This window comes from Dermacentor variabilis, chromosome 1 (genome assembly GCF_050947875.1).
Source record: "Dermacentor variabilis isolate Ectoservices chromosome 1, ASM5094787v1, whole genome shotgun sequence".
Classification (NCBI taxonomy): domain Eukaryota; kingdom Metazoa; phylum Arthropoda; class Arachnida; order Ixodida; family Ixodidae; genus Dermacentor; species Dermacentor variabilis.
Genome location: NC_134568.1, coordinates 182749683 through 182762140, shown reverse-complemented (window position 1 = coordinate 182762140; position 12458 = coordinate 182749683). Strand labels below are relative to the sequence as shown.

General features: G+C 45.2%; 1 protein-coding gene across 2 annotated transcripts in view; it reads right to left on the bottom strand.

Annotated features, from left to right (window-relative positions):
* Nucleotides 1-12458, bottom strand: part of LOC142588605 (solute carrier family 23 member 1-like) — a 139361-nt gene that overhangs the window by 108937 nt on the left and 17966 nt on the right. Inside the window, exons 4-5 of one of the 2 annotated variants that reach the window (XM_075700440.1) lie at nt 7001-7102; nt 5257-5414 (exon numbers count right to left, since the gene is read on the bottom strand). In XM_075700440.1, the coding sequence (XP_075556555.1) occupies nt 5257-5414; nt 7001-7102 (260 nt within the window). The remainder of the gene's footprint in view (nt 1-5256; nt 5415-7000; nt 7103-12458) is intronic. The other variant, XM_075700446.1, reaches the window with a different exon arrangement.

The following is a 12458-nucleotide window of genomic DNA, read 5'->3' as shown; positions in this document are numbered from 1 at the left end:
GAACAAGCTTATAAGTACTGAATACTATTACTAAAGTATTAAACACTTTCGGGACACCCGCAATCTCCATCATGAAAGCGCCGGTACAGCAGCGTTGGCACGGCCTGCCGTCAGCAGCAACATCTACACAACACGGTTGCCATGTGCGATTTCGTTCTTTGGTTAGCGGCTTCTAAGCATCCGTATCCTCGGTTTTTTTCTGTGCGTCTTCTTCCCTCGTCACTTTTGTTTTGTAGTTCTTTGTTTTAGCGCGTTTACGCGTACCTACTGCTGCCTAGCCACAAGGAATGAAACAAAGTAGCTGAAGCAAGGGCGACAACGAACCAACATGCGGTGTACGAAGCGTTACACATGGTGGCCATCATTACAATAAGTACATCTGTATTTGGTAATTCCTTTACTGCGCGTGCATTTTGTTCTGGTGTTTCTATGTATTAGTAAAAATAAATATTCCTAAAAAATGTGACAAACTTATTATAAGACGTATTTGGGCCATATTTTTGTATTACTTTTGAGGCGATGGCAGCGCTAACGATACGTTGCGGTTTCGGTTAAAAGCGTCAACCGAGACTACCTGGCGATCGTGTAGCACCGACACATATCCCTTGAACTAATGTGCCTGCGAAAGCTCAATGCTCCTTAACTTCAAAGGACCTTTGGCATACTCGCGTGACTGGGTTATAATTGGAGTACCGGCACCACTCATAAAATAGATTGCTGCTTACTCAAGGCGGAGAAATAAACATGCGGAAATTGGCGGTTTTTGTTCGCCTCCACTTGAGGTCACATCAGGTGTTCTGCGGGGGAGTGTGCTGGGACCGCTATTGTTTTTGGCCGATACAAATTATTTGGCCTCCTTTATTGATGAAAGCGTCAAAATTAACCTATTTGCCGATGATTACATTTTGTTTAAAGAAATACGTTCTGTTTTAGATCAAAGCCTGCTGAATACTGCTTTGAATTATGTTTTCCCTTGGTGAACAATTGAGGGATGTCAGTGAACTTTGAAAAAACAGTGTTTATGTGCATCACCAGTAAAAAGACGCCCATTACGTTTAACTACACCCTCAACACTACATCTGTGAGTCAGGTCACAAAATTCAAATATTTAGGCGTAATCAATAACAACCAGCTTACTTGTAGTGATTACATTTGCTTTATAATCTGATCTGCTACGAAAAAACTCGGGTTTTTAAGACACAAGGGCAGCACCTGCCAGTGGGAAGAAATTAGCTTATGAATCTATTGTTAGGCCAAAAAGTGAGTATGCCGCCGTGGTGTGAGATCCTCACATAAGAAAAAGACATTGCACAGATTAAGAAGGTTCAAAGGCATGCCGTGTGATTCATCTACAACAAATACAGGAATTCTGACTCTCCATCTCTCCTCATGAAAACTAATCAAATAAAATTTCCCTGTATTAGAAGAAAAATAGCGAGGATAGAATTTTTGCGCTCCTTGTTACATGGAAAGCTCGGCATCCCCGCCACACCATCTGTCACGCCGGCTCTAACCCGCAAAACATGACACACACACACACTATAGCTTAACTCCTCATTTCGCAAAAACAAGTTCCCACAAGTTATCATTTTTCCCGAAAACAATAACTGACTGGAATTCCCTAGCTGATGAGCTGTTCACGTTTGGAAACTTTAAAAAGGCCATTAACGATATTTTTTTTAAAATTTCTAATAGAGAGCCTTTTGCCACTTGCATTGTGATAATTTTGGAGGTGCCACATGTATATGTATTGGGAAGTGTTTTATATCTACATGCATGCATCTTAGCATATATGTACATTGCTGTTTGTACAATGCATTGTATTCCTGCTTTGCATTTGCCCTTTCTGTTTTGACCAAAAAACGTCTGCAGTATCATGTAAATAAAAATTAAAAAGTAGCAAACCCAAAATGAGACGCTTCAGACTCCTCCGCCATCGGGTATTCGGAAGCGGTCGTTCAGTGTGCGTGCTATATATTTGTTTTCAATCCGTTTATTCCCATAACTGCTATTCCTCAAACCTCTCCTACAGCAGTAACCAATAACCAATGGCGCCTTAGATTTGTTCGATATCATGAGAAAAAAACATCTGATTTCGCGCCCCGCGGGGTAAACTGAATTTCTGTCTCTAGAACAACTGTATCGCAATGTCAAAAGAGCTCATATAAGCGACCTTGCCCAAGAATCTAAGCTCTCTCTTGTTCGTTTGTTCAGCTTACTTTTGGATAGTGCAAGGTTGTAGCCTTCAGAATGGTTATATAGAAACAACTGCACATATAGCAGCCGTGCTCGTTCCCTATTTTACTGTACCTTCAACAGCGTCGTATACGTGGGCTTCAAAGGGGTGTTACATCATTTGCACTCAAAAAGCTGCGCTCGTACAGTATCTGCAGACTGTGAAATGGTCTCTTCGCAGGAAGCAGGTCTTTTGTACGCTTCCCTAAAGTAATATTATGGTTATCGCAATAGCTCGAAGTCCTAAGCATATAAAGGGGTGCCTATAACGTAAAACTATTCCAAACTTTTCTATTCCAATTCTGCAATCAGCATTCCGCGATTGGTCTCAAACATTTTTGGAGCAACACTACCCCCTTCACCTGCCCGTCACTCGACGTCACGAAAACCGCGATAGCTCCCCATCTGCTATGACGTGTACGCAATAATTATGCATGATTTGACCGAACGAAAGAAAAAAATAATTATTTTTGATTCGACGCCTTTTCGCCGTTAGCCCTCGGCTATTGGTCAAACGTTTTCGGGCTGCACCCACTTCACCTGCCTGTCACGCGACGTCACAAAACCGCAAAAACTCACCGCGTGAAAATGACGTGTGCGCGTTAAAGATGCATTAATATGCCGAACAAAAAACTAAATTTTCTTCTGAATAGCCGCAGGCTGCCCCATTCCGAAAGGAATACAAGATGGCCGCCGCCAATCGCTCAGCGGCTGGCTATAGCCAGTGCCTGAGTGATCGCTGGCCACGATCTTCTATTCCTTTCGGAACGGGGCAGCCTACGGCTATTCAAAAGAAAATTCACTCGTAGCTGCCGGCGAGCATGGGTCATTTGCGTATAATAAAACTTTCTACTTGGCCGTGTAACGTTTCTGAGCACTTTCGGCACGTTTACGACCGCGTTCTGACAACACTTCTTTGCTGAGGATCCGTTTAGCGTCATTCTTAAGCTTCCGTTGCATGCCGCCGCGATTTTCGACGAGCCACCGCAAGCTAAGTAAGGGAAAGCAAACCAATCGCAGACGCCGGCACCACCAACTTCACCTGGTCATCGATTTTCATTGCAGCGGCTCGGCCCCATCGAATCCCTCTCCACTTGAGCGTGCTCCTCGCCTCTTGTCATTCAATTAGATAAGACAAGCTGCTCAGTGTAAGCAATGCTATTCGTTTTTCGAGCAAACAAATGTGACCTCCCATGAACGAGGAGAGCGTTTGATTGGTCTTTACAGACAACCCTGCGGGTGACCGCCCGTGGGTTGCGTCGGCAGTTGCGGAAATTTGACGTCAGGAGATTGGAATAAAAACATATTGGAATAGTTTTACGTTATGGAGCCCAAGGACTGCAATTCGTGCAAGTGCACATAAGTTTGAGGCAGGCAAATTGACAGCAAATAATACAGTGATATCAAAATAGAACGATGTCATTTAACTGACAGTCTATGTGTGCGAAACACCGTCGGCCCTTCAATTATCTGCACGTGGACGAAACCATCGCAGAAGAGCAAGAGATCGTTGTAGGGCTCCGAATGCTATTTTTCAATTTGCCAAGCAGAGAATGTGACTGCGGAGAGCAAATTACTCATTCTTTTCCCCACACACATGCACCTGTAATATAAACGAGAGAGTTAAAAATTATGGCATCATAGTCGATGTGAGAGCGCGCGAAATCCCCATGGTGATTCGCCGAGGTCTGAGGGGTTTGCAGAAATGCGGAGCGTTGCCTCTTTAAGTGAAAAATCGAAGCATAAAGATAGCAGCCATTGCATTCTGGTAAAGGCATAAGGCAAAGAAAAACAAAATAGAGCGCTCCTTCGCCTTATTAACCGCAAGTTAAGGATAATTAGATGGACAAAAGCAATACTGAAGCCCCAGTTACGGCGTCCTTTCTTACCAACAGGGCGCCTTGGAATGCAAAACCCCTAGTATAATTGTGATTAAAGGGGCACTGAACGGCAACATTATTTTAAGCTGCATAATCAACTACGCTTGTGGAACAGCAAAACGGCCGCCGTCCTGAAACGATGAGAAGACGAAAGACGCGTTTCGTTAGCGCCCTGAAGCTTCCGCATACCAGCGCGCCGTCATGGATTTGACATCATCATGGATTTTGACAGCGTCATCAGCGGTACAATTATTCTGAGAAATCCAGGTTGGAGAAATTGCCACCAAATGGCTTTATTGTATTCCAAAAGAACAAAGCTTTTTTCATACCACAATTCCACACGTAATAAATACGAGGAACGTTCCAAAATTAAGTTTCGTCATTTTTTTGATAGAGAAGATGGTACACCAGGTGAAACAAACAATGGCCATTAGAATCCACGCTCGTTGCTGGTTCAACGATGGAAGGAGCGTCAGTGGAGGAATGACGTATGCGCAGAGCGCCGAAGAAAAGAGAGAGCAGCAGCAGACCGGCGTGCCCGAGGTTATTCGAGTACAAATCAGAATAGCAGACTGACGTGTGCTGACAACGTGGTGTCCAATGGAAGTATGCGCTGTTATCCGCTATGAATTGGCACCTGTTCTTTCCACTGAAAGCGGCACTCTCGGGACGTCACTTCCAAAACAATGCTGCGGCGTAGCCGGCTGTGCGACGCTTCCTTGCAACGCAGGGCACCGAGTTTTACCAGAGTGGTTTCTTCAAAGTGATTGCGCGCTACGACAAATGCCTTAATGTCGGTGGCGACTATGTGGAAAAATAGTGCAAGGTGTATGTATAATTCATGATGTCATGATGTATATTTTGTTTTGGGGGGGGGCAATAAAGTTTTCGGGCGAAAATAAATGACGAAACTTACTTTCGGAACGTCCCTCGTATAATTCGAAATACGTGACGTCCACAAATGTGAATTCTATTTTACCCAGTAAAAGTAAATACACACTTTTCCGCCAAACGAATAGAGTTAAAGCACCGAGTTTTCAAAGAATACTTTGCCCGTCTAATCTGCCAGTCTAATCTAACCTATCTCTGAGTGACAAAGACAATAAAGGGAAAAAAAGGCGCTCGTGCGCAGTACGCGCACCTGATGCCAAGCGTTGTCTGGATGATCGTGCCTATGCCCGATATGAAGAAGATCGTTGAGATCAGGTATCCGCGCGCCGGGTCTTCTTCGCGCATGCAGAGAGCCGGAGCCAAGGCGAAGGGATAACTCAGCGCTCCCGATGTCACGATCAGGTAGTGCTGCACAAAGGCCATAACGAGACGCAGCTGCACTCCAGCCAAAGCCAAAAGGTCAGGTGGAAAAAAAAAAGAAACAAAGACGGAACGAAAACGATGCTTCTAACAATCAGACGAAACGCCTATAAAGACGCGTCTCACTGTGGAAGTTTAGTGCGTTTAGCATGCGTCTTGAGATCGTCTTCAGATGAGTGTAGATCAACACCGATACCCCATTACCGTGCATCAGCTATATTATATGTCAGCCAGGTATCCAAGTAGCGGTAAGACAGTTAGTGAGGCAAAAATAAATATGGGGAGGTGCCAAACGCCGTAAAAACTATGCCATGTGCCCAGGCTGGCTCACCGACACTCGTTATACCTTTATCGAGAGTCGACGCTGCAAGATAGCTTCGCAGTCTCGCTCGTACTACCACGTTAAATTACTGGCATACACCACAGAACTCTAAGTGTCGTTTATACAGCCTCGACCCATCACTGAAACTTAAATTACCAGCGAACCTTCCACGACGTGACGCAACACTGCTGTGTCGGCTCTGGGTAGGAGTAGCATTCACCAACTCCTACAGCTATCGTATTGGAATGGCGGATTCACCAATGTGCGCTAAGTGCAAGTGTGAAGAGACCATCAGTCACCTTCTGTGCCACTGTTCTCGCTTCGATAATCAACGTGAGGCTCTCCAGTGTGCCTTGAATAGACTGGATGACAGGCCATTTACGGAAGTGAAGCTCTTGGGAGCCTGGCCTCACAGTTCATTAGCGCAGAAAGCAGTTCGAGCAGTTTTTCACTACCTGAAGGCAACAGACTTGAGTGCCCGACTATAGACATCCTACACCTAAGTTCTCTCTCTCTCTCTTTCAGTCCCCATTCCCCTCCCCACGTGTAGGGTAGCAAACTGGACTCAGTCTGATTAACCTCCCTGCCTTTACTTCTTCCCTTCTCTCTCTCTCTCTCTGATGCCATGTTCACCAATCACAGCATGCTATTGCATGTCCAATCTGTCGTCAGGCTGCTGCTCATTGCATTTACCTGAAGGCTAGCCATTTAATATCCGTCCAGAGTCTAAGATAGAAGACCTGTTGTTGTGAATGCTATGACGACTATAGGTAGCGCTCACCCCTACGTCACTCCTCAACCTTACCACAGCAAACCTTGACAGCCCTTGCTGGCTTTCACTGTTTGCGAACATGGACCCTGGGTACTTCTGGTTCTGCCACTCATGTGGCGCGCGAAATTTATGGGGCAAGGAATGAAACGGCGAGTAGCAGAAGTGCGAATTAAAACTAAAGGACACGTTTCCCCTGTGCATAACCACAATATTTAAAGTCAAATTTGCCGTAAGATATACGAAAAATTAGGGGTATTAGTCTTCAATTGTGGGCATTTCTTTTGTCTGAAAAAGTAAAGAGAGATTTTAAGTACACTCATACAACTATAATACGCTTTTTGTTCCGGCGTAGTAGACTTGTAAGGCACGTGACCACAAGCTCCTTTGGGACGCACAGTTGCTCCTGTTATCGAACCCATGAAACCGTCTACAGCTGATCCATTGATATAATTTTAAGATTCTGAGGCATTAGTGATTTACCTGCAGGCCAAGTACAGCACTGAAGTACCAAGCCGGGCTGTCATCGACACCGTAGAACATGGCCTTGTCCGACGACTTCTGTGAGGTGAGCCTCTTGACTTCCTGCAACATTGGCATAATCTGTCGGTTATGATAGGTAAAGGCTATTGTCCACGTTCGGCTTCTAATAATGAAAATACCTTCAACACCAAATTATACTGAAGTATATATTTTTGAGGTTATAAACGGGCTTAAATCCATATTCTGTAGGGTACTGGTGTTTGTTATTGTTTTAAGGATGCTATCTAGTAATGCAAGCTTAACACTTCAGGGTCCGAATTCGCAGAACATTTCTTACGTATGTACTTTCTGCGATTGATCATCGGCTCTGCTATATATTGACTCATTATAACGTCCTTCGTTATATGGCGGGTGTCCAAACGCCAGCCAAGGGGGAAGTGCTCTCGTCTAAGATAATCTTTGCGAATTGCTTTGGATTTGGTTTGATTCTTGTGTATTTTTCGGTATCGCATACAAAAACTCAAGTGAGGAAGAACAATGCTGCTTGCAGAAAATTTTAAAATGTGGGTCCTCTGTTGAAATAGAAATACGTATTTAAACAAGTGCATTTGTCCCCTACTGAGACACTTAGACAACAAGATATTAAAGAGAAGGTGGACTGCTGACAATATTGGCATTTGTACCCTGGCATTAGCAATGTTGGTATTAATTATGTGTTATAGTTTGCCTATTATTGAACATTGTGCCCACCAAAGCACATAAACAGTTTGCGCAAGCAGCACTTGCGTAGCTAGATTGCATAGCCTTTTTCCCCTTAAAAGTGCGATAGTTTAACTTCAAGGTACCTGTATATAAGACCTTCGAAGTAAACAATTTTCGCAGACAAAAAAGGGTCCATTACTTCATACGTAGACAGTGTTGTTATTAACTTATTCATTTCCCGATTACGGTACTCATCTATATTCGGCACGTGACGACAACGGTGTTCAAGGTTAATTTCATTTCGTTGGACACTTCCACAGCGGTTGTGTTTGACGATATTCAACATTAAATTGCAGACTCAGTACAGAAATTTTGCATTCAGATGCGGGAGTCTAGACACAAAGACGTCCGCCCACTCCCCCTTCCCCTCCCTTCGGCTCTCGTGAAGACGTAGCTGATTTAGCGGTGTTGATAAATGCTTTGCTCCAGCTGTCAGGTAGCGAATACAAGACGGGATTCATTCTCAGCTGCGCCCCATTCAAGTTATGTCTTTTCGTCGAGATTCCCGCCTCTAAAAATGAAATTAGTGTACTGAGTGCCAAATTTGACTATAATATTCTCGGAAAACAAACGCTCTAGAAGTATCCAACATAATGGAGAGCTTAATACTAGTCTCTTCATGTACCTAACATAGACGTATACCGCAATCCCTACATAAAAAAAGTTATGTAACAGGTCATTGCTAATCATGTATTTACTCGCGTTGTGTACGGCAAAGAGCGTAATTAAGCCAGCCATGTGCGAAGCAAAATTTGCGTAACTACAACAGCCTTTTTATTAAATGACTTATAGTATAACTGTAAAGGTCTTGTATGTATAATGTCTGTAAATAGTGGTCCGTTTCTTTTCTAAATACTCGTATAGCCCGGCCGTAGTCTGAGTTCTATGGGCTTTTTTTCTTTTTTTTTTTTTGCTTACGACGGCTGACTTTGTCCTGCGTCAATACGCATTATAGAATAACATCCCTCGCGTCAGGAACGCCCCCTGTCAGCGGTGGGCAGCAGTCCTTATCACCGCGAGAATCTGGCGAAAGAGTGGAAACGTGTAGGCTGGTCGCTGCAGCTGTCCACGCGACCGTCAGCAACTCCCGCCGCTCTTATAGGCCCGCGTTTCCATAGCGATTGTGACGGCCTGCTCGCAAAGTTGCATGAACAAATAATTTCACTGAAAGCCTTCTTATTGCGTTAGGAGCGAGACGCCCGACTCCGCTGCGGATGACAGTCGGTCCACAGTCGTCACGTGATACATGAGAGTAGTATTTACTTAATTTTTCTGTTAGTCTTCGAATATTTATATGTTGCAGGAGCATGTGCTGGGGCTCTCAAAGGAAACATGTCACGGATGCGGCCACCTGACTAGAACCTTGACAAAGCCAACTGATACATTGAACAGTTCCTACTTCAACCCTCTTGCTGAGCGAAGAAAAGCGTATAATTTTAAAATATCTTCAGTTTTTACGCTGCAAGCTCCAGTTGGAGACAGCATGAATTCAGTGGCTACAATGCCATGCTGAAGCACTTCTCCTTAAAGCGCTCCTCGCCAGGTCTGGATATTGCAAACAGACAAGCGCTGTGTGTAGATCTCATATTGACCATAGTGCCTGCAAAGTATCAAACCACTGCCCTGCGCCAAAAAAGCTGAAATTTCAAACTAAAACACGTGCGGCCTTCCTCTTGAGGGAGCCCCGCTCCCTGAAGGAGAATCAAGGTCGCACGCATAGACGCCTGTACGTCAAACGCACTGCCGGCAACGTCACCCATTATGGCACGTGTCTTCAATAAATCGGCAATTGCAGAAAACTCCTAACGGCCATTGGTTGCGGTGTTCAGCAAAAAAAAAAAATAATACTGGTCGGAAAGAAATTGGAAGCGGGGCTCGTGATGCGAATGTGACGCGATCGCTATGCTCCAATATGGGAGAATTCTCAGAATGACACCGGTTTCGATATATGCGCCGTCAAACTTGCGGTAAAGATGGAGTGTTGTAAGACTTACTTTTCAATAAAACGCTGTCTTGCGCACTGAAGCACTAAAGTAAGTGGAAAGCGAATGCATTTCGTAGGCCACTTTTAAAATTAATAGCTCGAAACTGGCGTAGTCCTGAGAATTCATTTCAAGTAGATACGCTTTGCGAACTCACCATATGTGCCTTAAATTTAGTAATTAATTAAAAAATCGCAGTTTCTCTCAAAAGGTGAAGCATCGATTGCGATAGCAAATTAGTAGACAGCTATAGGAAGTAAAGATGGTAGTTTTATCGGCCGTATAAACATGTAAACATTCACTTACTAAATAAATTAACAAGCATAGTGTCACGCGCGCACAAGCAAAAATGAACAAATCTCACCTGATGACCACGTACACACTGTCAGCAGTATGCTGGAGTGAAGAAGCGTGGCAGTAGCAGTGAGCGAATAGCCCTTCATGTTCCCTCTGGCTTTAACGCGAACTAAGCGGTGAGAACGCAGCGCACACGAAGCTATCAGCCAACACCTTCTAGAGAACTTAAGGCCTTCTGGCTGTACCCTCTCCCCTTGAGCTACGTCACGCAAAAGAGGCCCACATAGAAGTTCCGTGCAGCGTGCTACGAAGCTACGAGCGGCGCACCTGTGTTGAAAATGAGACGCGGGAGACCGAGTGGGCGACGACGGCGATAACAATTCGATTAGTTCCGGGAACCCTGCCACTCCTTGGATAGCTTCGGGGTTAGAAACGTCCTGGCATGCGGCGACATGCTTCCAAGCGCACTTTTTTCTGGACGTGACCCGTGCATGTAGTCTCTGCACTTGTGCTGCGATTGCGGTTGTGTGTCCGGCAAGCCTTCATTGCCTCGGAATGTGGATTACGTTCATGCCAGGATATGCCTAATAAGTGCTGCGTGCCCAATTGCTGGACCAATTACAAATCGGGGCCGAAAAATCATGCGTTCATGTTTTCGCAAGATCAATGACAGAATATTGGGTGCCAATGCTAAAGCAAAGAAGAAAAAAGCTGGAATTCTGCGGAATAAGGCAACTGTTTCTTTGTAAATAGTTGCACGAATGTTTTGTATCTCCATTGCTAAACTTATTTGAGGTGTTGTAAATATGTGGAATGCGCTACTGTATGCAATGATGCCTCGAAAGCGAAATTATTCGTTTAGAGCCTGATCTAGACTGGAATAAATACATGTGTCCCGAATGTGAAGAAGGGCACACCGGTGAAGTTGTGATGAGATACGTGTTATGGTGCAGCGCTAACACTTTGTTGAAGAACTTTTGTGGTCGCATGAACGGCAAACTCTTTGCGGCCGACGATAAATCAAGGCAATGAAGCTACTCTGAAGAAGAAGGCAGCACTGTGACTTTTGAATAGAAGCCATGCTTCCTGTCATCATTTACCCGAAATTCGTTCTCATTCCTAAGGTTGAACCATCTCATTTTTTATGGACGGGCGTTTTAATAACGCAGCGCGAAATAGTTTTGCATAAATAGAATTATCTTGGAACACCCTCTGTTCTCTGCGGGCCGTCTGCTCAACTATGCCTAAAAAAACAATAACTGCGCTCTGGTTAACGTTGCTCATAAGGGCGCGATCCCTGCATTCAACCTGCATCCATGAGCACGCCGCCGGCCTCTTCTCCGTGACGTCACTCGCCGAGCGCTCAGGCCTGCTCTTGTATAGGGGGTGCTGTATCAGCACTCGGCGCACTCTCTCCCCATCGCAGATCGCTTTCAAGATAGCGCTCGAGCGGTCGTTCACAGTCGCGCCATACGCAACCGCCGCTGGAGTAGAACACCCCACCCCCCTCCCACGGTGCGCGATGGAAGACGGCGCGATACATCCCGCTTTGAAGGTGAGCGACCATCGTCGGTTCACCCTCACACGCTTCCACTCGCACATACAGCTTACGGCGCGCGGCGACGATGTTATCACACTTGGACTTTGTACGGAGCGTCACGGCGGCGTCGACGGCAGACATGCGCCTGGAGTGTCATATAATTGCAATCGCAATAAAATTTAATTAGCGCAGTAATCTTAATTATTGAATTAGGGATTTTGATTTCTCGTAGAAGCAATGCATCATCTCACGGAGTAATTTAGCTCAAGGGTTAGAATTGTTGCATCTGGTACGGATAATGTTTAAAAATTTGGCGCAGGTAAATGAAAGTATGGTAGAGATATCTACGGAGCAGTAATAATGCGCCATTAGCGAAGAAAGGCCGCAATTAAACATATATGCACTCGTTCAAACTGCACGCACCTGAAACCGGAAGTGTGGCATACTCAACGATTAATATAGGCCGATGCCGGAGATCATTTGGAGGTGGTCATGCTGCAAATGACTATCAGTGGCAGATAGTCATTTGGCAGAGGCGGCAGCATCTGCAAACACGTCTAATCCTTGCACTCTGCTGTTGCAGTTGCTGCATCGAAGCCGAGCTGTTTTGACCCAACTGGAGCATCCCTGGATCAACTGCTTTTCTTGCGGCCGTTCGTATCATCAGTGTTTCTGCGAGGAAATACGACGGCTCCGCTCTGCTCTGTTTCTGGGTTGGCGACCATGCGGACACTCTCTGCACAAGCGCCGTTCGACGCATCGCAGTCTAATACAGTGGGGCGTTTCCCGGTCGGCGGTCATTTAATTGGCAGTGGCGGCAGCATCTGCAAACACGTCTAATCCTTGCACTCTGCTGTTGCAGTTGCTGCATCGAAGC